Below are 27619 nucleotides of genomic sequence, written 5' to 3' on the forward strand. Positions count from 1 at the left end.
TTGCTGCTTTCTTCAGCTCCAGAAAACCAAAGAATGCACAGAGCTAATCTCTTGATGCACCATGATGTATGTAAATCTCTGCTCTCTGTTCAGTGGCATCTGACCAGCCACACAAACAAATGATATAGACTTGACAGTGGTGCCATGTCTCTTTTCAAACTCTCACAGCTCTCTCCTTTTTAATCGCCTTCTACATGAGAGCTACTCAATCCTACTTGTTTATTTGCTAGTCTCATTTCTTTCCTATTCACTTACACCTCACTTACAGCTGCAGTTTTTCATGTCTATCTGTCTGTTTCCCATATACCTGGATAAGTAATGCTTTCTATTCTTTTCCCCTCTTTTTTTTCCTGTCTCCTGCTTCTCTCCCTACCCCCACCACTCATGCCCAAACACAAAGCCTACAAGATGAGTATTTCTAGTCCTGCCTAATGGAGCCCAGCCACATCTACAGCACTGGCCCCTCATCCCCAGGCTGCTGCACATCACCTCATTGGGGAACTGGCCATCAGGAAGGGCCATTAACAGATGTAAATAGCAGCATCCCTGGAAAATCATATGCATCACCCAGACTCAACTCAGTCAGTGATCATAAGCTCTGAGTACACATTCCTCAATCCAATTGCACATCCACTCTAATCAGGCTGGGTGAGGCATTCTACACAGCTATTTGTGATCCTCTGCATAAAGAAACATGTATGAAACACCCAGTGATAAATATAAGCTATTTAATATATCATACCATTGGCCAAACACAAAAATGAATGTAATACAGGAGAAAATTCAAATCACTTTCTGAAATAAGGTATTACTCTATCTGCTCATTAAAGACAAATAAGGGAAAAGAAGTCTACCATCAGAATGTGGCACAGAGAAACCCCAAATATCAGTACAATCTTGGATTTTTTTTAAAAGAAAAAAAAACAAAACAATAAGAAAGCTTTAATATATTGTCTGTGTGTGAGAAATATTTTTTTTTCTACATTCTCAAGTGCTGTCCTAGCTAAACCACTCATTTGTTTTTCAGAAAAGAAAAGCTATTCACTGTCTACTTTCCTTTAAGTGTATTTGTAGTTAGGAAGATTGGGTTTTACACCAAATTTTATGCTATATTAACCTTAGTCACCTAGGTTAGTTTATACACAAACCCTGACGAATCTACTTCAGCATTTGTGTGTTAATGTAAACACTGACTGTGTGGCCCTGGGCAGAGAGATAATACTCTTATCTTTCCTTATTATCTAGGGACTCCTGTTGTCACTTGGGCAGTCAGTTCAGCAACTGGTCAGGTCATTATGCTTGCAAAATTGACTTCTAATTAGGTGTCAACATAGCAGCACCAACAATTTTCTTCTCCTCTTCAGTTTTTAAGGCAGATCATGCTTTGGATGACCTGGAACTTGTTATGTAGTCCAAGCTGGCCTGAACTCACAATCCTGCTTCAGCCTCCTGTGTTTTGGGATTATTAACACACAACATCGCACCTGGTTTTACACATTACTCATTCTTTTATCAATTATCTTTCCTCAATCAGCCCCTGCTCCCTACTACCTGCATTAAACATACCAGAACAGAATTGTGAGTGCTAGGCCAGTCTCAGTACAGTAAGGGTCCTTACAAGAAAATATTCAGTTTGAGTTAACACAATGAACACACGAGGAAGCATCTGTGGTTCAATTAACATTAAAATTTGGATTTCATTGCTAATCAAACAGAAGGGTATATAAGGGTAAACAGAAGCTTTGGAGTCAACCAAACTTAGAACTAAATCAAGGATCTATCATTTATTAGCTTAGTGACCTTGGCATATATTTAACCTTATTGAACTTCAAAGTCCCTATATGACCAACAAAGAACACCCATGAGTTTGATGAATTACTAGAAGCAGGACTCTGTATTAATTACAACATACAAAGCTTGCCCTTTTCTTTCCTCTCAACCAATCTGAATCCCACTTATTTTAAAGTTTTACTTAAACTCCATTTCCTATTAAAGTTTCTCCATCCTAAATTGACTTCTGTATTCCTGTATTCTCTGATCTCTTATTAAGTTCTTCATGCAGAGAATCTATTTGATAAGAGATCAGATACCATCTAGAAGTCACTAACTAAACTTTTTTTTGAGACAACTTTTTACTTTGTAGCTCAGGTTGGTGTAGAACTCACTATGTAGCACTGGATTGTCCTCAAACTCATTGGCAATCCTCCCATCTCAGCCTCTTGAATGCTGAGACTGCATGCATGTTCCATCACTCAAGGAATAGTCATTTCACTAAAACAATACTAGTTTGGAAATACTTGGAAAACAGTCAACACTATGGATTAAAACACTGGTCATGAGCAATATCAAAAGACTACAGATTAAGAATACTAAGTGCCTTTAAGTGAACCTATAAAGTAAGAACAACAGTTGTTGTCAAATAAACACCTACCACATGCTGCATTGCACTAGAAGTTGACAAACAGGGACAATGATAAAGAGATTGAGTAAGTCAAGTTGTCTTGGATCAATATCAGCTTCATACTAGTTGTAAAACCTTGTACACCTTTGACAGTCTCAATTTCCCTAACGATAAAATGGAACTTTTCTTAAGGGATTATTGGGAAGAGCACATTAAAGTAGTACAGAATTTCATACACAAATGCTCTCAATGTAGCTGTAATCATAATACAAAGGTGGCTGTTACTGTCATAAGGAAACTGGAGCAGAAAGTAACTTTTGGGAGGGAGAGGTTTCTGGAGGAGTCAACCCATGGCTCCACACATACTAGGTACACACTCTAACACTGAGCTATATTCTCAGCCCAGTAACTTGTTTTTATAGCTAGTGTGAATTACTTATTTTTCAAGATAAGGGACAACAGAAAAAGAAATGCTCTTTCTTCACTAGAGAAATGATAAAAGTATATTTCAGAATATTATTATTGTCTTTAGCTAAATACAATATGGATAATGAATATCAATTGCAGCACAAACATAAATGTCACTGACCCCTAACTGCAATGTGGCTTCATGGATTGGATCCTGGAATAGAAAAAGGGTATTATTAGAAAAGAAACTAGTGAAGTTCACAACAAGTCTGTTTATTTTATAGAACTTCAGCAAGGATAATTTCTTCATTTTGAAAATTCTACTATGATTATAGGATGTTAATACAAGGGGATATAAAGAATATAATTCAGTGGTAGAGTGTACACTACAGCATTTATTTTATAGAACTGCAGCAATAATAATTTCTTCATTTTAAAAATTCTACTATGATTATATGATGTTAATACAAGGGGATATAAAGAATATAGTTCAGTGGTAGAGTGTATACTACAGCACACACACACACACACATGCAAGTATGTAGGGAAGCTGCATGAAAAAAGAACTCTCTATATTGTTTCTGTGACTTCTCTGAAGCTACAATTATTTTAAAATAGTGCAAACCTGTAATTCAAGCATTCTGAAGGCGGAGGCAGGGGGATTACAAACTTGTAGTTCCAAATTAGCCTGGGCTTTTGTTATGTCTACTTCTCTCTCTGTACTATATGGAATAACTGTTTTCTTACACACACACCTTTTTTAAAAAGCAAAGTAAATTGGATATTTGGGTCAGTTGTTAGTATCCTGAACAGCATTACTCTGAATAGCATTACAATCATGAAACTGCTAAATGCATGATCCCCGACAGTCAAAACACTTAAGATGTTGACAAATGGAGCAAGAAGAGAATGGAGACAAAGTATAAAAAAGGACATGCTACTGGAATTTCATGTGGATAAAAGTTATGGGTGTGTCAAGAAGAGGGAAAAAGTGTAGAGTTTTAGTCTTTGGCAAGGAAGAAATGTTTGGTCAACTTAAGAATTCTTGATTGTTTCTTTATTTCAGCCTCAAAAACAAAGTGATGGCTTTGAAGATTATGAATAGCATTGAAAACTATGATGTAGCAAATGATTAAAAAAAAGCTTAAAAATACATGCATAACTGTAATAGGCAAAACAGTATGGTCATTATGGATATAGATTCAGAAGTCAGATTCCCAGAAGTTGAGTGTGTTGGCACAGCTTGTAATCTCAGTACTTGGGAGGCAAGAAAACACTACAAGAAACCTCTATAAAACCAGCCTTTAGGAGGATGGTTTTAAATTCCAGGCCAATAAGGATTATAAAACAACAACCAACAGAAAGAACTACCTTAGGTTGTTGGAAGTAGCATTTTGTTTTTAAAAAAGAAAATGCTCTGTGGTGCTGTGGTAGAATGTAAGCATATGTATACACAGGTTTATACAATATTAATATCTCTACCTGAGAAGAAACTGCTTCTCATTGTATTTCTGGTCTGATGGTTAAATACATATTTATATTTTTAAAGTCAATATTTGTATAATAGGCAAGAACAGTGCCTATCAGCTAAATACATATTTAGGACTGTACCACATGTATTACAAACATGTACTAAAATCGAAAGCCTATATTTATACAGATCCTTTCATCTTGAAGGGGACTAAAGAGCTTACAAACATATGTACATAAAAGGGTGTTAGTACTGATAGGCAGGCAAGGCGTAAGTTCCCCAGTTCCCTATGTCTCTTAGTAGTCCTGGCTAGGAATACACACAGAGTGTCAACAGAAACAGGCTTGTAACAGCTGCAAAGACATTACCATAGTAATCCAGTTGTAACGCACAGGCACTGAGGACAGCAGCTGGAAAACAGCAACTGCTTTCCTCTGGTGCAGAAGCACCATGGTCATTTCCAGCTTTGTGTTTTTAAATTATTCTCTACCAAACTCAACTAATCACTTGACAAAATTGAATTTGATACTGAAAATGGTTTCTGAATGCAAAACACTTCGTCTGATGATTGAACACTAGGTTGAAAACGCTTCCTCTTGCCCTTGATTTAAAGAGAGGGGTGAGGGGCAGGGTTACAACAGTCAGGAGAAAAGACTCAACATTTTCTAAGAATAGCTTTGTCTCAGAGGATTCAGCATTACATCAAAAGACAGTTATATCCTCCCCTCCCCATTTAATTAGGACACCATAAAATTTTCAGTCCAGTTAGTTTATATATGTGGGTCTATATTATATACACAATGACGATCTCATGTCAGTAACTGCAGTTCTGGAAGAATATATGCAGAGGACAATTTAACTAGAAAGGCAGCACTCATGGACTTTGCCTAAGCCCAACCAGCCTTGTATATGAACAGAAAAACCACCAAGGGAAATTTCATCACAGAGTCTTATTCTTTTTCCCCTCTCTTATTTTATGAAGGTGAAATCTGGTAAAAATGAAACTCCAGGACCGAAGCCTGAGAGGACGGAAAGACTGCAGAAGCAACCAAAGGGCAACCTGTGGCCTATTTGTCTAAGTGGGCAGTTTTGTGTCTAATGAGTTTCCAAGTGGCTTCTAGGAGCTGGCAGCACAAGCATCCTATTCCCTGTCCAAATCCTGTCTACAAAATTTACTAACCAAGCAGTCCTATGTACTTATCACTTAAAATTATGTTTTCATTGATGTAGACAGCCACAAGTAAGTTTTAAAATACTAAATTTCAGGTATATATATATATTTTCAAAACAGAACTTTCAGTGGGCAGGCTTCTTAGGCTTAGGGTTATCAATTCAAGCTAATTATTTTAAGGTAAAAAGGGGAGGCAGACCAAAGGAGCTACAGTGAAGACGCTAGGGAGGGGGCAGAAATAAGTGTTTATTTTCACTATGGAAGTCCTAAGGAAATAAATAATTCTCTGGTCACATTCTGATTCGGGAATAAACATGCTCAAATGAGGGAGGAGGGGATAGGGAGGGGAAAGCAAGCAGAAGAGAACAGTCTTATTTAACTGTTTTTATGTGGGTAAAATGATTTGTGCCATGGTATTTCCATAAGAAGTGGGACCATTATTTTCCTGTAGAAACACATTTGGTTTGAAAAGTATCACTGGACAGGACATGAAAATCAAACCAAATGAATTATTCACAACCTCCGATCAGAGGTGATCATTATTTCTGATGCTCCAAACAGTGATTAGGATTCTACCCTGAGATGTCATTTTCTCACTGAAATAGAAAAAGGCATTATCTATCTATCCATATATGTATTTTTTCTCCTGGGAGGATCCTGGTTTAATGTTACTATAACAGATACTAAAACAAAACAAAACAAAAAACAAAAACACAATAATATTAACATTTATTCTGCTGGTACCCATAAACACCATTAGTCTGACATACAGTGTCAACCCTAATCATGACCCAAAATTAACACCAAAACTGACATCAATATTAACTGTACTATCAGTGTGACTAGAATATACAAATGGACACAAGATTTCCCAAAGCTGCTGCTGTTGTCATAAAACTGCAACATTAAGTTCAACAGAAAAATGTAAAGGAAAAGCTAAGGGGAAAAACATGACCAGGTTTTGCTTTTGAGGGTGCTAGACTATGGGAGCAGAAAGGAAAGCTTTGCCATGGTTGACTTTCTTCTCTCCACACTTTAAGATCAGCTGTAGTAATGCTTTCCTACATAGATTTAGGTACAGGCTGGCTGTAGCTGAGTCAGGTATATTTTATCATTTTCCCTGTTAAAGTCTACAATAGCTATTGTTCTAGTTCTACTAATGCCAGGAAGATGACTACTTGCAGGCTCTGGAGTGGGAACACAAAGAACCCTGGACTGTCACAGCTGAGATGGGTGGTGACATTGCATCACAAAAAACAAAACAAAACAAAAAAAACAAGGCCTGGAGAGAATGAACTTGAACCTGAGCATTTTTGGGGGGGGGGGTACTTATGTCAAAATTTACCTTTTGTCCTTTTAAATATAGATATAGCAAATTGAAGCTATACTTTTAATTAGAAACTATCAATAGTGTTTTAATAAAAATAACAAAATACAGAAAATATTAGAAGCTTTTAAAAGATGTATTTTAAGTCACAACACAATGTGGTATTTGACTTAATTTCTGTTGGTGAAAACTATGCTGAAAATAGTTAATGCCTTCCATGATATGTGATCTGCCTGATACAGCATGTTTCAATTGCCTAATGTCATAAAATCACATGAGTTCAAGACAACTTTCTTGACAGCTGAAAAATTAGTTTTTTATGCCTAACTTAATTTAAAGTTACCTCAATCCCTCTAATTAAAAGTTGACATGTGGGTAAGTATCATTGTTATTGGAAAAAAATTCAACTATATGGAAATATAACTAAAGATCGAAATAATAATCATGTATTAGGGAATAATTTATCCCTGGGATATTTACAAACATCAAACCATAGTAATTTTATATATCAATACTCAGTATTTTAATTTTGTTGAACATGCCATGGAGTACACACACACCAGTAGTACTTGAGAAACAGAGCACAGGATTGACTGGTACAGAAGCTAACTAAGTAAGCCACTGCAGTTCTAAAAGCATTGGCTGTTAATCGCATGGATAGATGTTGATCTCTGGTACACCATGCCTCATTCTTGGGAGTCATTTAAACTTAGAATAAATAAAAACCTCTGGCAAGAGTATTCTTTTAAGGGCCATCTCTAGGACGGACATCTGGACAGATGTCAAAGGAAAACCTGAAAGTCCTGTGTTAGTGCACAACAGGAACTTTAGAATTTTTCCAGTTAATTAAGCTCACTGAACTTCGGCTTGCTAACAATCAGTCAAAACCAACTAACCAACCTGATGAGAAATCTCCAATGCCAGCAAAAGCCATTTGGAAGGAATTCTAAGAAAATGAATACTGTTGCACTCAAAACAAAAGTATTAGAAATTCATTAGAAGTAACTCCATTTGGGTAGATTTATTTTTCAAAATCAGCCTCAAACATTTTCTAATGAAGGGATAGAATAACATTTTAGACAAAAACATAGAGCAAATATGCTTACTTAGACTAGGGATAAAAGAAAAATATTTTTTTTAAAAAACTGTCTTACCACATATCACATAAAATATGTTTCTCTATGTCTAGATTTTCTCTCTTGCTAAGCCCTGAGGCTGGAATTGAACACAGAGTCTTGTCATGTCAGACAAACACTTTATCACTGAGCTTCATCTGCTGCCTTTGGAAGGAGTCAGTATTTTCTTCTTCCTTTAAAGGCCTTCATAGAAAGTATGGCTCTGTACTCAATACAAATTAGGGGTAGTTGTGTGCACCTAGTAGCTGGTTATGTCTCCCTTCTCCTGAAGATTTCAAGTACTTAAAAACGTTCTCCTGTCTTCTGGCATAGATTGGTGGCTGGGATTCCTCAACAATTTCAGAGGTCTTGTGCTCTTTTTATATTTTTGTTCTGAGCCTGTCTATAATGGCTGAGCCATCTCTCCAGCCCTGGTCTTCTGCTTCTCTAAGGGCTTGTTCTTAGGTCACATGCACCTCAGCACAATTCTAACAAACTGCTCTTCTAACACATACCTCACAAGACAATACTGACTTAATTTCAATATTCAGCATTTAAAAAGGCAAACTAATTTCAAAAAATTAAACAAAACAATTTACCTAGACTAACTTCACATTCTTGAAGCTATTTTGAGGTTGAGTCAAAAAACAATATATAAAAACATAGTGCCAAACCAGAAAAATACTTGGGTCCTGAGTGTTCAGAAGAAATAAAAAATAATTTTTTTTATTCAAGTCCACAAACACTCTCTAGGCAGTTTTAGACAATAATGGAATCCATGAGAATTTGAATTTATGATAAGCCAAGTTCTATCAGTGACTTTTCTCATCATTGTGATCAAACACCCAGCTAAAGCACTCTTAAAGGGTTTATTTTAGCTTGGGTTTAAGAGAGGATACACTAGATATGCACGGTGGCAGTCAGATCTCTATGAGAGAAACCTCCTTGTCTTGGGGGTGGGGTAGAAGAGGGTAATACTATCTGCAGTTAGGAGGCAGATAGCATCAATGGAAGTCCATATTCCGTGGAAAATGGGCCAACACATTCAGGGAGGAATTTCCTATGGAGATAAATCTCTCTGGAAATATCTCAGACTTGTGAATCTGAGACAGAAATGTGTCTCCTAAGTGATTCTAGCACTAGTTAGGATGACAATGAAGATTGATCATCACATCAACCAATTCTTCACTAAGTATAGAAAGGGTCAGGCCTCCTATCATCTTCTTCTTCCCCCCACCTCTCTCTCTTCTTCCCTTCCTTCCTCGCCCCCTTGAGATAGTTTCTCCACCTAGTTCTGGTTGTCCGAGACCAGGATGGCCTCGAACTCACAAGATCCTCCTGCCTCTGCGTCCCAAGTCCTGGGAAATATTATTTAATGCTCAAATTAAACTTTCAAAAAAGTTGGGTGGTTGGAGGCACATGCCTTTAATCCCTGGAGGCAGAGGCAGGTGGATCTCTGTGAGTTTAAGGCCTACAAAGTGAGTTCCAGGACAGCCAGGACAGTTACACAAAGAAACCATGTCTCAAAAACAAACAAAAAACCAAAAAACAGAACAACAACAATAACAACAACAAAACTTTCAAAGAAATACAGCCTCAGATCAAGAATCACAGTCACAATTGTAGGATCTTAGTGGCTGGTAATTGATGTTTCTTCATATTTTTTTCTATATTGTTTAAAGAATTTTTTAATTAAAATCAAGAAGATTGGTCAAGAAGCTCAGTTGGTAAAAACACTTATTACTAAGAGTGCTAACCTGAGTTTGAGACTTGGGACATACATGAGTTGTCATCTGAGACCCATCCACCTGTGTGCCATCTCACTCACACACACACACACACACACACACACTCACACACACACACACACACACACACACACACACACTAAATAAAAAAGACAATAGTACACTGTAAATAGTTAAACGGCCTTTTCATCTCCGTGAAGAGATAGCTTCTGCCATGGCTCCTCTCCTCTCCCTGCCCCCTGCTCTTTCCCCTTCCTCCTTTTCCCCCTTTCCCTCCCCCTCCATAACCCATTAAATAAATACCCACTTTCTCTGAAAAAAAAAACAGTTAAATGATAATTAAATACAGATACAGGTAGGTTAAGTAGTTTCAAAGCTGAATTCCTAATATCCACTATCCCCACCTATCATTCCTGAGAATAAAAAGCAGAAATGAAGTAAAGTTATCAGTCATGATGACAGCCAGTCTTTAAATTTTAATTTATATTACATTATTTCCTATTTAAGCATTTTCTTCTTAAAAAAAAAATGTGCCAGGTCATGATGTGGATTCAACACATTTTCAATGAGAGTTAAAATGTAAAATGCCAACTGAATACTACAGGAACATAGTTTCTACAGAGAAAACCTACTATGGTAAAATATAAAGAACAACAAGAAATGAAGGAAACAAGTGGGTTTGTTTCACTAAACATTCACAAAGCTTCTCTGAATGTTAAAACTGCTGAGAAGGAAAAACCCTGACACCTAGTGCCCAGCTGGAAAAACAAAGCCTCGGAGCCACTCCTTCACATGGCAGCTCATGCAGAAGTGACTATTAAAATACATTAAATGCGGAACATACTTTCCTCCCAGGAACAAACAAACAAAAAAAAAGGAAGGAAGGAAGGAAGGAAGGAAGGAAGAAAGGAAGGAAGGAAGGAAGGAAGGAAGGAAGGAAGGAAGGAAGGAAGGAAGAAAGAAAGAAAAGAAAAAGAAAGAAAAAGATTCTTATGCCACGTTAGGATGGGAGTCTATCGTTATCATTCCTGATGGGGGCATCTTGCTATTATAACTACCCTAAACAGTGTTTTCTCATCATCTCAGTGGTCCACGATGACAAGAGTGATGGGAAGGAATGCTAAAAGCCCATGTTCTAGGAATCCAATCTCCATCTACAATAATATTTCTGTAAGAGTAGCTTCTTTATCACATTTTCACCATTATAGATTCCTGATCAAGTTCAACAACTATTAAAAAAATAAAATGCTAGTGGACTTACTTTAGAACAAGTAAGAATATAACCACATAAAAGCCCAGCTTTTCCTTTGTTCTAGCAGGCAAAGTTAAGTTGTTCTCTGTTGAATCTATTATAGCCTTTGGCTTGCTCTTAGCCTGAGCTTTTTAATAACTAGGTTTAGTACAAAAAAAACCTGTGCTGGCTTGCAAAGTGTTTAAAATGTTCCCACCTGTAATTATAACTTCCACCAAATGATCAAAATAGGTTAGCAACTGGCAGAAAAATGAAAACAATTCCTCCAAAACAGAGAAGTAGTAAAGCAGACTGGATGGATAGTTGCGTTTCTTCTGTAGCTCTGAAGCGTACATTCATCTAGCTATGTATTTACATACAGTGCTCATCACTGCAGCACCAGAGCAGCTAGAAAGGAAATCAGTTTAGTCTCTGTTGCAATCACATTTCCCTCAATTTTCATCTTTACTTGAAACTATTAAGAAAATCCCAGGCAACTCATCTTTAGAGCTATTTGCAAGTAATGTAGTTCTCAGATTTGGTCCACATCATTCTTATTCCCACTCTAAATTCATATTAAATGCAATACCATTCAAACCTGACAATGAAAAAAGTGTCCTATACTTCTCACCAGGAATTAGGTAGCATTTCCTTACTTACATCTTTTTTGATGGGGAATGGACACTACAGGAAGAAGAAAGTAAGCTAACACAGAGCCAAAAAAGCTCTCTTTCTTGTGGTTTAAGCACAGGTACAATGTGGAGAATGCAGGTCACATCTCTGTTGAAATAGCCAATATCTTCCTCAAATGGCAAACAGGTTACCTAAAACTAAATGGAACTGAAGCAGCCCAAGTCCTGATCCTATTACCATTTTACCCATTTGCCATCCTAGGAAAAAAGTGAGGGAAGAAAGGCCGGGCAACAAGGTAACCAGGTGCACACTTTCTGCCTCTGGCTGTAAGGAGAAACACCTCAATTCATGGAAAAACTACATAGGAATCTCATGCTTTACCCCTATTCTTAATATCCGTGTGCTACCTTTTAAAGCCAGAAACTCCAATACTTCAAGGTAATTCGGTACCACCTACAGTGACGACCTGGTAGCGCTGTCACTCTGGAGAGCACCACATTATGATGATTTAATGTCTATGTAGCATCAAGGCATCTACATTGAGCCTTGGCTCTCAGAACATTAACAGGTCAATTTTTTATTCTTTTTTAAATAAAGCTATATCTCAAGGCTCTGTTCTGATGCCCATTCTCTTTGGCAAAGGACAGATTGCCATCAGCAAGAGCTCACTTGTTTCTTCTCACACCATTCTTCAGGTAATATGTAGAGTGCCGAGCTCATGACAAACTTCTCACTTTGGAAAAAGAAAATTAAACTGCAGTAGTATAAAGCCAATGTGTCCTGACAAAACTGGGTTCAGTGCAGTGAAATATATCCTACTGACAGCTGTCGCTCAGAGTTGAAAGCTGAAACTCAATCCTTAGACTGGCGAGTCTTTCAATGTACACACTCCACTGTATGTTCAAGCTATTGGTAACAGAGCTTGATTCTAATACCTTAACCTCATTTCTGTCATGCAGTATACCATAATCTAGCTAAGATCACTGACCTCACCAGTCATCCTGGGCACCAGTTACTGACTGCTCACAAAAGAACATCAGGCTCACTCTTCCTGAACTCTTAGGCTCAGAAACAGTAAGATAACATGCAGGCTCAATCTTAGTCATCTGAAGAAAGGGAAAAGAAAACACATAACGTAAACGGGAAAGAAAGAATAATGTGAAAAGTGATACAAAGCAACAGTCATTTCACAAACGCTGTTAGCTTTCTGTTTTCACAACTATTAAGGCATTGGGCAAACGAAAACTCGTGGTTACTAATGTAGACTGCCACTCACTGCAGTAGCTACCCCTTTTATACTGAGGTTTGTTAGGTCTTAAAGGGGTTAAAAAAAAAACCTTTAATATTTTTGTTCCTGTGTGTGTGTCTGTGTCTGTGTGTGTGTCTCTGTGTATGAGGTCTTTGGGTACAGAGTTCCGTATAATAAGACTATTTGTATTCATACTGGCAGAGTAAACACTACATGTTCATGCCCAGGCAGCTCTGTGCTTGTAATTTCAGCAAGAACAGAGCTCTTTCCCTCTGGGACTTCACTATTCCCTCAGTCTCCATTCACTCAAACATAGAATGAGAACAGAAAGAAAGCAGAAGAAAGATCATGGCAAAAGGTTTCACACAGCATTGCAGCTAGCTTTCACATGGTCAAAAACCAAAAAGAAACCCTCATCTTGTGTTTTAATTACATTAGTTAAAACCGTTTTACTCTCAGTCTCATGGTCACAAGGCCGCTTTCTATTCCTCAATAGCTATTAAATGAATCAAAATTACAGACTAGCACTACAAAGCTTTTTTTTTTTTCTGCTGAGGGGATTGCAAGCAGAAGCCATACAGTAGGTACAAAGTGCTGCTTCAACTTTGTGTGTGATGAATATGCATTTTTTCTCAGCAACACCTGCCACCTCCACTCCATCATTGTGCCATTTGTTGAGGCACCAGGTTGGACCAACTCCTACATCTCCAAGACTCTTCATATGGTTCAGTGCTTGTCTCCATCCTAATGCTTCATTATCTACTCCTGCAGACTATGCTGTGGTACACAACAGTTACATACCTTATACACAGAACAAATATATACATATAAATTAAAAATATATATTTCTTTTTGTTGTTTTTGTTTGTTTGTTTCTTTGTTTGTTTTAGAGACAAGGTTTCTCTGTGTATCTCTGGTTGTCCTCCTGAAACTCACTCTATAGACCAGGCTGGCCTCAAACTCACAGATATTCACCTGCCTCTGCCTCCCTGAGTGCTGGGATTAAAGGCATGTGCCACCACTGCCTGGCTAGAATAAATATTTTTGAAAAGAATACTGGATCTGGGCTTGGTGGCACATGCTTTTAATTACAGCAGAGACAACAGAGTTCAAAGCCAGTGTGTTCTACATAGTGAGTTCTAAGACAGCCAGAGCAGGAAATAGGGAACCTATTTCAAAGCGAAGAACCAACCAAACAAATAAAACAAAAAACAAACAAAAGAATTATTGACTTTTGGTTTTCCAAGACAAGGTTTCCCTAAGTCTTTCTAGATCCTTTCCCCGTCCCTCCCCATCCAAATTTTTAATGACTATTCAAATCAGGCAGGTCTGGTGGTATACTTCTCTAATCTCAGAAATCTCAAGGCAAAGGCAGGAGGGTCTTTGTGAGTTTACAGCCAGTCTGGTCTATGTAGTGAGTTCCAGGCCACGCAAGCTTATGTAGTGAGTGAGATTTCAAAACAAACAAACAAACAAACGAATGAATAAATACATGAGTTTTGTGTTTCTTTAAAACTGTGGGCTCTCACCAAGTCCTTTAGGAAGAATTTCTTTATCATACTCACAATATCACTAAATCCAATGAATCAAGTGTAAAAAAGATACCTAAAAATCTCAAAATTCTAAATTAAAAAATGATAATAATCTATTCTCATGTATCTTCAATTATGAACTCACCAATCTTGCTCCACTTAAAATCTGACCTTCATCTCTACTTTGAAGCAAATCCTAGACATTAGATCTTTGATTTTGTAAAGACACTGTATTAGCATGCATGCCCCCCCCCCCAGAAAATAACACTCCTTTAGAAAAAGCAAAATTCTAATACCATTCTTATACCTAAAAAATTCACAGTAATTTCTTGGTTTGGTCCATTCTCTCTCTGAGGAAATTGACCAAGAATGCTTTCCTGATTCTGCCACTTGAGTAGCTCCTACTGTGTAATAATAGCTCTCATGAACAGCTGGTACTAGTAGACAGAGAGATAGAAAGGGAGAAGGGCATAACTACTTGCCTCATTTCCTCCTGGAAGCCTGTTCATATGGACCAACTGGCCTTGATCATCCAACACCAGCTCAGTGTACGTCAGCATGTCAGAAGGTAGAGGGGGTGAGGGAAGGAATGCTTGAGTGGACATAGACTCCCAGAGTTTGATGAGCGACTAATGGAAGAAAGAAGATTGACTTATCAGTGACAATTAACATTTCAACATGAATAAAAATCATAGTCAAGATTTTCCAAGAGCTCTATGAGCCTTAGACCAAATGCTTCAACATTGATGCTCAGCAACACACTTGTGGTCAATTTTACACCATTTTCAGTATGTCAAAAGTCAGTTACTTCCCCAATACAGTCAAACTACTGAATGACCTTGAAATAGCACTGGAGCATTAACACATACAATAGCCCTAACAACAACCCAGCAAGAATAAAATAAAAAACTCAAATAAAAGGCATCAGTCAGGTATGGTGCTCATGTCTCTAATCTCTGTCTCATTACTTGTAGGCTGAGGAAGGTTCATCTCTAAAACTTAAGCCAGACTTAAGTTTCTACTGTAGGTTAAGGGAAGATCTCTTAACTACTTTTCACAGCAATAGATCCACATATGAGAATTAGTTAAGATGTGGATGACTATTTATTTATAAGTATAGCTCAATTAAATTTCAAATTTGAGAATACAGACATACCCATGCACTTACAAAAACATTCATGATTCCTATTTCCTATTTCTTATGTAAATAAATTAATTTCTTTATGAAGTTCTGTCCACGCTTGTTTTAAACACCTAAAGCCCAAATGACTCACACACACTTTTATGTGTCCTAGCTGTGTCCCTTGACAAGATGACTTACATAGTACTGACACTGAGAATCAGAACCACACACAGTTGTCGGGGTCATGACAACATAAAATGGAGGTAATGAGTGAAGGTCTGTGTTCTGAGATAGGATGGTATAAGTAAATGGTTACATAAAAGTAACTTGCTTTTGTGAATACTATAGGAATCACAGACCACTAAATAAGTCCACAGATAAATATTACATTAAGATTCAAATATGATAATATTGATAGTACTGATATTGATAGAGACTTGAGAAGACCTACAAATATTTTTAAAAGATATTTTAAAAAGAAAGATATTTTTAAAAGAAATCCCATATCCTCTGATGCTCTACTCTTTATCTGTTGTATTCTCTGCTTGTGATATATACCCCCCTACTTTTGATGGGAAATCTACAGTATAGAGAGGGCTCACCATCATAAAAGTCAAGGAATTTTTCATATAAGGGAAGAGCTTCATAATGTCACTTTTTTCACACTAGGTTTTTACTTAATAATAGTAAGTCTACAAAAGAAGTTATACCTAAAACTATATACAGTGGTGCTATCTACTTGTCTGTGCTACCTATAATGACTCTCATCTTGGTTTAGGCTAAGGGATTATCCTGGAAAGTAAGAAAATAAAACTTCGTTCTGCTCATTTTTTTAATATCTCTAATTCGAACACAGACTTAATATATGTGTAACTCCCCACATAGTCCTTGTAAACATAATGTGGTAAGGGTTTACTTGAGACATCTCTTCTCACCATTCTTCATGAAGCACCTGAGTTAGAAGACACTAAGTCATCAATGAGACAGGAAATGAGACTGAAATTAGAACAGCGTCAAGATACTTCCAGCCCATGAGTGCCCTTCTCTAGGAAAAGGTACACATGATGGAAATTTAAAGAAGCCTCGAACTCTCGCCTGTTAGCCACTTTTACCTGTCGAAACATTTCTGGGATATCATATATATACGTTGTTCCTAAGGACTGCGCCTGAAATCTCTTTGACTGAAGAAGGTCTTTGGTCACATATGGAGTATTGATTAACATTCCATGCAATGGTCCCTGCTTGTCTCCATATGCCTGAAACATGATCTGTGGGGAAAAAACAGAATGCACAGACAGTTAAGAGACAAACAGAAAATAAAATAGTTGCCTATAGCATTGTTTTCCACAATGTTATTTCTTAAAAGACAGATGGGGGTGGGGGAAGTGCTTAATGGCGGAGACTTGCCTCATGGCACTGGGTGTTTGGTATTGTCCCTTCTCTGCCTCTTAACCAACTCTAAAATAGTGATGTGCTATATACACTAGGCTGCTCTTAGTTTGGGATTAGGTGACATCAACAAAAACGTCCAGTGTAAATTTCACATCTCAGAGACAGAGTGATGGCACTTGCCTTCTAAACTGACTTGAATCTTGGATAATAAAAAAGGAAGCATGCCAGCTAACTAAACAGAGCAGTTCTAGTATTTAAGTCGAGGAGCAGCTATATACAAGAGAAAATTCTTGTTCTTGGGCCAGATCAAGTTCTACCACTTGATCATGCATTAGTCCCTTGATTAGAGGGTTCTTTGTAGTATTATTAGCCACACAAAGGCTCCAAATACTTTTGTCAGAGTCATTATATTTCATTCACTCACCTAATTAATTCTTGTTAGCTCATAAGACACAGCCTATGGTAAAATCACTGTATTTTATTAAATTACATATTGACATACATACACATACATATGTATGTATGTACGTATGTCTCTCTAGTACACTGCCTCTAACTAGTGAATTCCTGCAATTGCTGGATTATCACATAATGAAACCACCACACCAGTTTTTAATCATTTTTTAACTCAAATATTTCTAAAAGAGTACTTCATACTCCATATATTTAGCTAGTTTTATTTGCTCATGAATATTTATAAGGGATGCCATTATTTCAATTCAATTAATATTTATTGAGTGCTCAGAGGTTGTATAACACTAAACTAGGCGCTTTATGTATGAACACATAAAATATAGATTCCCAACACACTGAATACAAATGGAGATTAGAATGAAAAGGTAGGTGTGTGTGTGTGTGTGTGTGTGTGTGTGTGTGTGTGTGTGTGTATATATATATTCCCATCTGTTTGGACCTAAAATATAAGCACAAGTGTACCATTAATGAAAAGATCCATGGATTTGATATATATGCATAGAATGGAATTAAATACTAACCTAAACCTGAAGGTCATCCATCTAAGTGACTCCTTAGCATCTGAGCTCAGAGGAATAAGAGTGCTCTGGTGATTTGTCACTTAGGCCTTATTCTGGGCAAACATATCCTAGGCTGTTTAAAGTCCCCAGAGTGGAACCTCCATTTCTCTTCTAAAAGACCAAGGGGAAAGTTACCAGGTGGGAGACAGCAGCAGCAGTAACACCTTGGGAGTTAAAAGAACTAGTCATACTTTTTTTTTTTTTAAACAGATTTCAGGTGTTTCGGCAAGTACAGTATAAGAGAAAACTGGATTTGGGACAAAGACTGAATCAAGGTAAAAAAAAAAAAAATAAAAGCAGCAGGTTCAAGACTGTGAGACAACTCAGCCAGTAAAACTACCTGCCACCAAGCCTGACAACCTGAGTTTAATGCCATGCCTAGGACTGAACCTGATTCTTGCAAGCTGTTCTGATCGATCTCTCTCTCTCTCTCTCTCTCTCTCTCTCTCTCTCTCTCTCTCTCTCCCTCCCTCCCTACACACGCACACACACACCCTATAAAATTAAAAGCATCAGGGTTTTGAACTACTGTATTTCCTGTTTAGAGAGGCAAAGCTGTAAGAACAGGGTTTAAAACTCAATTCTGCAAGCTCTGGGATGAAGTTAGACTAGCCATTTAAAGCAATATAACTATGTAGAAAGGAAAAGGGCTGAAGAAAGCTGCATGGGCATATATATTGTTGCTCGAATTTAAAATGGTAACTGCTTAGTGGCTTGTAAGTCTCTTATAATATTAAAAAATAGTTACTATGAACCAGCAATTATAGACTCCTATGCATTTAATCAGGAAAAATAAAAATTACCTACATAAAGATTTGCAAATAGTAGCTGGGCATAGTGGAACATGCCTTTAACCTCAGCACTTGGAAGGCAGAGACAGAGGATCTCTTTAAACTTTAAGGTCAGTCTGGTCTACATAGTGAGTTCCAGGTCAGCCAGAAGGACACAGTAAGACCATGTCTCAAATAAAACAAAGCAAAAAGACCAAGATTTACAAATGAATGCACATTACAGATGTATTCTGAACAACTGAAATTTGAAAATAAAACTCCAGTAATTGAATGGATATAAACATTTTGGTAAATCTAAAAAAATGGAATACTACTCAATAGTGAAAAAGAACATACTCATAGTCCTTGCAACATAGATGACCCACCAAAATATTATATTAAAAAAACAAGTAGGATAAAGAATAGTATGCATTGTCTGATGTAATTTAGATGCAACTAAGGGACAAGCAAAACTATATACAGCAACAGAAAGCAGATCTCAATGGTTGCCTAAGCCTGCAATTGGTGTTCTGTCTTTCACTGAAAAGATGAGAAACTTTTGTGGGGTTACAAGAAATCCTCTATAATGACTCTGATGACAGATATCATGTACAACTGTCAGACTTAAAGCAAATACAGCAAAAGAAATCATTTTAGTACATGCAAACTATATAAACTATATAAAAAGGTAAACTCAATAAAGGTGACTTTAAACTGTTCACTTTACTTTCCTCACTGGAAGTCAATTTATTTAAGTAACAAACTACGCAAACCTTTTCTTCCTACTTAGGACTGCCTGAAATTGTTCATTGCAGCCTATAGGACAAAGACCATACAAGAAATATGAAACTCAAACAAGTTAACTTTTCTTCTCATTGACAATAAACAATGTGCTAGGGCAAGAGTTTGGTAGTAATGGACCCTAACTGAAGCTCCAAATGACCATTTATGTTAGCTCCATTTTCTCCTATGATAAACACGGTAATTAAAAGTTGGTAGAGGTCATGTTTTACAAGTTTGAAAACATATACAGGTTTTATTTATACTTCCCACTGAAGGCTACAGCAGGGCTTCTCATAGAGAACCATCACTAACTTACACAGTGGGCACCCTTAGAGCCCTGAATGTATTTTATTTTATGATGTCTCTTATCATATCATGGAAGCATCAATTACCCATTATAATATACATTTCTTAACGAGGAACTGCTTTGTAGCCATAGTTTCTGACACACTATACGTAGTCAGTAAATATTAAATAAGTAAATGAACAAATGATAAACATGGTTCCATATTACATCAATGAAGTTCAGTAATAAGCACCAAGTGCGCACTGGTGCACGGAAACTGGCTAGAGGCTGCTCTGTGGTCAGTTCCTGCTTCTATCACTGCTTTCAACCTAGCTTCCATGCCACAGGAAGGCTCAACAACCTCCAGGGCTTTTTAAATATGCTGGCCCCCTTCAGGTCGAGGGCAGCTTATTCACTCTTACAGATGCCTATTAAGTGTTTATTTTGTGCCAGGCACAATACTAAATCTCTGCTGAAGGCACCTGTGCCTTTCATGCGCCTGTGTCACCACCATTCAGCATCAGGGAAATCTAAGAGCTTTCTAATAAAGAGAAATGGGAAAAAAGAAGAAGAAACCTGTGAAGAAAAAACATTTATCAAAAACATTAAAATCTCAAGTGGCCTTCTTATTTTACAGAAGAAAAGGCCTGCCTTGAAGCCATTGTAGAAGTTAATTAAAAGCATCCCTAACCATGGAAAGTTCTGACTGAAAATGTCCTTAAGGTTGTCCTGAAAAACATCACATGCAGCAAAAATTATTGGGCACTCTTTTTCCTGCTCACCCCTGTGCTCTGTGCATGCTGTTCTAACTGCTTTCTTCTTAAAAAATAGATTTCTTTGGTGATCTAACTGAGGATCAAAAGACAAAATGAAAAGTCACTAAGAAAATTGCCTAAACTAGGATTTTAAAAAATTCATCTCCAAAGCAGAGACAAAAATGTCTTTTTCTGCCTCCATTCCTAGATAAAATAAGAGCTACATAATTGCTTCCCAGAACCAAATGCATAGAACAGTCTAAAACCCTTGTATTCTGGTACAAGTACACCCTTTATTAGGAGTACATTATTCAAGTATATACTGAAGCCCTAAAATAACATACTACCTCTGAAGATGTGTGCATACCACAGAAAATGGTCCAAATGTTTAGAAACTAAGGTGGCAAGCCAATTAAAATATAATGTTCTATTATCATAGAATAAACATACTTATTCATTTTTCATTTCTGCATTCCCAAATTTTTTCCCTGAAAAATGGGTTATGGTTTGTTACTTTGTTCATGTATAGGCATACAGCACTCTAAACTCAGTGAAAGAAAGTGAGCATGAGTGAATGGAATAAGGAGTGTACAAGTATGAAGAAGACACTGCTTGGCCCTGCTCCTGATATGATTCTATGGTGAAATTTCCCTTTTCGAAAGACAGAAGTTAAAGATAAATTCCAGACTGTCCCCTTTCTTCATCTGCCAGTGAAAGGCTGTTCTAAGAACAGGAAAACAAATCAGATCAGGAAGTCTAGATTACTTAGCAAAAGTGATCGTGGAAACCATAAACATCTGAACTGCATAATTATCTGTGGAGTTGGTTCACCTGGCCTGTTAAAGCACGTCAATATTTGACACAAGGTTATGGTTTTGTAACATGCGTGATCAAGAGGTACAAAGATGTTTTCAAAGGTAAAGGGCAAACCAATGGGGTTTTGGGGTCATTATGTGTTGGATCAAATCAAACCTTGGAGGAGTCTGCTTGACTACTGTACCTGTGCTGTCCTGGAGTCAGTTACTTCCTTATACAGGCTGATGTCCAAGTAATAGCCAGACTCATTTGTCAGGAAGAGGCGGATGGGAATTGCTTTTCCAGTTGTTGTCAGGCGAATGTTGATTTTCAGTTCTGCCTGGAGGACGCGCAATTTCCACAGCCGACTTCCATAGCGCATTACCATGCTCCGCACAGATTCTTCAATCTGACACAGTTACAATACCAAGTGTAAAATCAAAATACTTTGCAACTAAAGCTTGTTCTAAATTTGCACGTTTTGCAAAAGAATATTGGAAAAAGATGCTGGTTTATGGAGATAGGTACCACACTTACAAAGAGAACTCATGTGGTTATTCTCCCTGTTCTTTTTGTTTATAGTCAATCTGACAAAATCCAGAGTCACCTGAAAAGAAGGACCTCAATGGAAGGATTGCCTTGGTTAGACTGTCTTGATAGATTAAGAAGGGCCAGGCCACTGTAGGCAGCATTATTCCTAGGTGGGTGGGTCAAGCTGTATAAATAAGCAGCCTTCCTCTATGGTGTCTACTCTAAGTTCCTACCTTGAGTTCCTGTACTGACTTTCTTCAGTTATGAACTGTGATCTGGAAGTAGAAGCTAAAATAAATCCTATCCTTCCCTGCATTGATTTTGGTTGTAGGTGTTTTGTTTGTTTGTTTATCATAGCAGCAGAAAGAAACTAGGACACTCCCAAACCTGCTGTTATTTGGAACAAGTTAGAAGCAATTTCATGCTGGTTTGGTATTTGAGTGGTTTTCTTTGACTCACAACCCCCAAATCTGTACAACTCCTTTCCCTTTCCCAATTATATTCATACTCTATATAAAAGATCTGCAATATCTAAAATTAAAAGCCAGGGGATTTAAGAGAAAGCCCCAAATAAGAATAAAATCCTTGGTTAAATAGCTATTAAGTAGCATTTCTATGCATGGTAACTATGTTTCATTGCACTTACAGGACCTTAAATCAACACAGCAATTACCACCAAGAGCTTTTTTCTACAAAATTTTATTAAACTTGATAATGTATGTCTCTTAGTAAATTGCACAAATTAAAGAAAGGCAATTTGTAGGCTGTGCCAGAATGTTCCCTCTAAACACTAGCGATCTCAACTTTGGTCACTGCCAAATCCAACTGGGATTTACAGAAATGAGATATTCCCTCGTTTCCCCGAAGCTCTGTATTGAGACAGCTTGGTATTCCTGGTTTTCAGAGTTAGAAAACTTATTTTTACTGGATATCCCTAGATGTGACTTTATAGGTTGGCAAGATGTCTTAGTGGGTAAAGGCAACTGTCACCAAACCTGAGAACTTAAACATCCTTGGAACCCACATGGTACAAGGAAAGAATCAAGTCTCACCAAGTAAATAAATGTATAAATGGTTTTGTTACCAACATGCTAAAACAATAACTGTTCCCAATAGGACTGCAAGTACCCAGAGCATTCTGAAGTGTCTTTCTACAGTGCTATCTCAGCATTTAGAAAGCCTTAAGATTACCTTACATGTCCTAATCATGGTTTTCCAGTAGAAGGTATCACCCTGCATGTATTTCGTTTCTGTACCATAGAAATTTAACTTAGAATAGGTTTCAAGTAGATAACTTCCTTGCTCCTACATTATGCTTGCTAATGAAGATACATTTATCCATTCTTTTCTTAAGAGGATAAAAGCTAACGATCTGTGTGTATAGGAAACAACAGTGATCTGTGACTAGCAAGGCAGAATCTGAGTACTCAGAGTAGGAGGTACATAGAGGCTGATGTTTTAAAATAAAATTACTCATAGAGAAAAGGCCAACGAAAAATACACAGTGTCCTAGCCATGCTGTAAGACTTCTAGCTTTATTGGTGCTGAAGTGAAATTTTGCTGTCGGATCATGCAAATCTAGACTCAAAGAACAGCTTTACAAACAAACACAATTATCCCATCATTAGTTTGGGGTTTAGAAGAGAAAAAAAGTAGGAAAATTTCTCAGGTCTTGGGCATTAAGTTCAATGGGTAAAATAAGAACTGAGGATACAGTTCAGATGGCAGAGTGATAGGGTAGCATGTACAAAGCCCTGGATTTGATCCCCAGCACTGTATGATACATTGCATTATAGCCCAGCAGTGAATAACTCAGTACTGCATTACCCAGTACTATATAATCCAGCACTGTATAACCCAGCACTTGGGAGGTTGAGGGAGGAGGATAAGAAACTCAAGAACAAACACAGGAAGTTTGAGGCTAGTTTGGTGTACATGTGACACGTACATTTTAAAAAAGAAGCAAAAGTTCATGTCGACAAGTGATATAGAGAAAGGCAGATATTGATTGACAGTCTTATCCAAATGTACAGCAATCCAAAAGAAAGACAGAAATATCAGGAACAGAGGTACTTGCCCTTATTTCAACTAGGATAAAAGCTAAGTGTAGAATCATCTTCTTTTCTTCCCTTAAACTGTATAGAACACAGTTTAGAAGACAGAATCATGGACAAAAACAGATAAATCATGTGAACTTCCTTACAATCAAATTCTCTCACTGTGGAGAAATAAGGTAGACATTTTCAAACAGTGTTGCACCTGAGCAAAGTCACTCATAAGTAGTATATAATGCATAAAGGCAATAATTTAGCCAAAATGTCTAAAAATAGCAAAATTAATCAGTTCAGAGAAGGAATCCTGGGATATCGTATAAAATAGGACACCATATGGCAAATATTACAAAACCAGTATCAATGGAGAAACGATTGATTGATTAATTTTGTATGCAGTGTTCTGTCTGCATGTATCCCAGCAGGCCAGAAGAGGGCACCAGATCTCATTACAGATGGTTGTGAGCCACCATGTGGTTGCTGGGAATTGAACTCAGGACCTCTGGAAGAATAGCCAGTGCTCTTAACCTCTGAGCCATCTCTCCAGCCCTAATGAAGAAATTCTTATTACAGCAAATAAGTGACACAGCACCTTCCATTTTGAGGACTATTTTTAATGGCTAAGTAAAACAATTTTGGAATTGTCCCATGAAACCCAACCTGTGACTTTAAAAAAATTAAGAAAACAACCTGATGACATGAACACCTGTTTCCAAATCCAAGTTGAGTCACGTTCAAATGAGTCTCTTTGTAGGTCTGACAGAGAAATTATGGGAAATGTACCTTTGATGGGTCCATGATGACTGTGGGCACAAAGTTGAGGAAGATGTGGTTACAGTCGGTGCGGACATTTGTATTATTAAAAGCAACTTCCAATTCATCCATGGCTTCCAGGAGCAGCCGCTCCCCTTCATTTTGTAGATACTCAAAAGAAGCTTCCTACATAAGAAGAAAATTACCTCCACTAATGTGCTTTAAAAGCAATAAAAAGAGAATGGGGAAATGGTTCAATGGGTAAAGTGTTTGCTGGGAAAACACAGACTTAAGTTTAGATTTCCAATGCTCAAGAAAAAGCTGGAGCAGTGCCCTGCATCAGAAACTCTAGCACCAAGCAGAGGTGGGGAATGGAGACATGTGAATCAGAATGTTCACTGACCAGCCAGTCTAGCTGAAACTATAAGTTCGAGGTTCAATGAGAGATACTGTTTTCAAACAAAGTAGAACATGAAAGAGGTACGTATGTACATACACAGACGAATAGTAATAAAAATTAAATGGTTAGTAACAGAGGAAGATATCTTCATGTCAACTTCTGGCCTCCACATGTGCTTGAATGAGTAAGTGTACATGTATCCCACCTCTACACTCAAAGCAATAATTTAAGAAGCAATATGAGAAAACAGTAAGGTATCTATCTGCTTATACATTGTTTAACTTGCTCTTGGTTGTAAGTCTATTGACTGTAGAAGGCAAAGGCTGGCGAGGGTTAAATAGAATCTCTGCCAACCCCTTCTCCAGCCTCTAACAATATAATTTCCACTAAGAAATAGAGAAGTTAGGTATTGTCAGAGCTAAAACTCCAATAGGATTATGTTTCACATATGCCAAACAGAACACTTTAGAAAAAAGACCTGTTTAGCACGAAAAGCTAAAGGAAGTTTACGGCAACGGCAATGGGATGTAATAGTTAGCATATAGCATACGAGGAAGCCCACACATGAAGACAGGTTTATGTAACAGTTACTGTAACTTTCTCCTTATTCGCTACCATTACCTAAGTCTTTGTGGTTTTTGTCTGCTAAGCATTGTTTCTTTATTCAAGTGAGTGCTCTTATGCTTCTATTAGCAAGAAAAATCAAATTAAAGAAAAATGAGCCTTTATTATTTGGAATATTGGAGAATGACAAAGACAAAAGCTTTGATTCAAATAGTAAAACTCTGATTTTGAGCCATGACTAATTCTCTGTCCTTTCCCTAATGGATAACTTCCCATTAAAGTAAAGGACTCACCTTTGTGACCAGATCAGAATGCCTGATGATTGCACGGACAAAGAACCTGTAGTCAGTTACTTCTGTGCCCACTTCAACCTTAGCTGCCCCAAGATACAAGTGCATTTTGTGATTAGCACATGGAATGGCAGTGAGGTCAAAATTTCTCATCCGGTTCAGCTCTAACTGGAAAGCCAGAGCAGGCTCAAGGTGACGATAAATGCGGTCCTCCTCAAACTGAACACAAGAATCAGAGGGAAAAAGAGCTCACATGAGGCAGTTGCAAAATTACTTTATGATTGTGTTGATAAAACAGATTCTTAAAGATTGAACCCAGTAACTGACATCTGTGAGGCTGAGGCAGGAGGATCATCCAAAGTTTGAGGCTAACATGGGGACTGGGGATATTGATCAGAGGCAGAGTACTTGCCTAACGTGTAAAAATGGGGTTCAATCCCTAGCACCACAATAAATAAAATAAAATACAAAATAAATCAAGGCTATAGGTTTACATAGTGAGTTAGAGGATCGCTTAGGTTACAGGGTAAAACTCTATAATAAGGAGTGGAAGGGGTCTCAAAAATAGAAACATAAAGTTGTAATATACTAATGAGACACATACAGAACTACTGCAATTGCTTACATAATAACAGGTGCTCTAGCACCAAACAAAAAAACCAAAGACATAGGCGGATCTCTTTTAGTTTTAGGTCAGGTCTATATGGAGTTCCAGGCCAGCCAGGGCTACACTGTAAGATTCTGTCATTCCAAAAAATACTAAATAAAAACAATATAAACAAAAATTTTCAATTCCCTCAGAACTTCTGAAGCATTTAATACTGTTAAAAATTTTAAAAAACAACCAACCATGCAGATTGCTTCACATTAATTAGTATCTACTTCACAAGATAGTGTTATGGGCTCACCCAAGTAGTATGATGCTTAAGGGTGAGACTTATATCTTATCACATAGTAAGAAATAAAAATCATATTTTAAGATGGTATTTGGCTTTGGGGGAAATCCCAATAGTTACATCATCACTTATATGTAAAAAGTTTATAAATACATTTCCTACATTGCTGAATATAAGTTATTTTGCTAGAAAGCATGTCAATTAAGTCAGTGGAAAAGACACCTAAAATATAAGCTAGTAAGAGGGAGAAATCAACTCTGTATGAAATTTTTTACTTTCAAACTTAAAAAAAAATGGATGAAAAGAAGAGCTGAATATAAATCAATTGTCTTGTAGGTGGCAAGAATAATTCTACTAAACTGGATGGTGTTGGCACACACCTTTAATCCCAGCACTCAGGGGGGGAAGCAGGCCAATCACTGCGACTTCGAGGCCAGCCTGGTCTACAGAGTTAGTTCCAGAACAGGATCCAAAGCTACAGAGAAACCCTGTCTCGAAAACCCAAAAAGAATAATCCTACTAAAAAGGAAAAAAAATAGAATAACTTTACTAAATAAAGCATTCCTTAATACCACATCAAAACTGTTCTAAAGGATAGGGATGTTTTTGAAGTTACAGCCTTCTTTGGGTCAAGACATTTGATTATTTCTTAAAGTAAGCTCGTTCTTAAGGAAGTGTGCTTTAGAAAAAAAGAGAATGGCAACGGCCTACTCACAGCACAAAAAGGGGAGGGAAAGAAAAAAGGATGGAATGGAGGACAGACAGGAAGAAGGAGGAGGCAGGGAGGAGGAAGGGAAATAAAGAGAGGCAATCAAGTAAATCATCCTTACCTTATCCCTCGCTCGGAATGTGAAAAATTTTGGAAATTCTCTCTGAGATAAAGAAGAAGGCAAAATGTGTTAGTCCTTCA

General features: G+C 37.4%; 1 protein-coding gene across 4 annotated transcripts in view; it reads right to left on the reverse strand.

The window, feature by feature from the left end:
- The window catches only part of Acaca (acetyl-CoA carboxylase alpha), a 261557-nt gene that overhangs the window by 65501 nt on the left and 168437 nt on the right, over positions 1-27619 (reverse strand). For all 4 annotated transcript variants that reach the window (XM_048446706.3, XM_048446705.3, XM_085695587.2 and 1 more), the window contains 6 exons: positions 27540-27581; positions 25817-26032; positions 24590-24745; positions 21430-21633; positions 16522-16677; positions 14769-14915 (listed from right to left, as the gene is read on the reverse strand). In XM_048446706.3, the coding sequence (XP_048302663.2) occupies positions 14769-14915; positions 16522-16677; positions 21430-21633; positions 24590-24745; positions 25817-26032; positions 27540-27581 (921 nt within the window). The remainder of the gene's footprint in view (positions 1-14768; positions 14916-16521; positions 16678-21429; positions 21634-24589; positions 24746-25816; positions 26033-27539; positions 27582-27619) is intronic.

This window comes from Myodes glareolus, chromosome 9 (genome assembly GCF_982192425.1).
Source record: "Myodes glareolus chromosome 9, mMyoGla1.1, whole genome shotgun sequence".
In the NCBI taxonomy this organism is placed as follows: Eukaryota; Metazoa; Chordata; class Mammalia; order Rodentia; family Cricetidae; genus Myodes; species Myodes glareolus.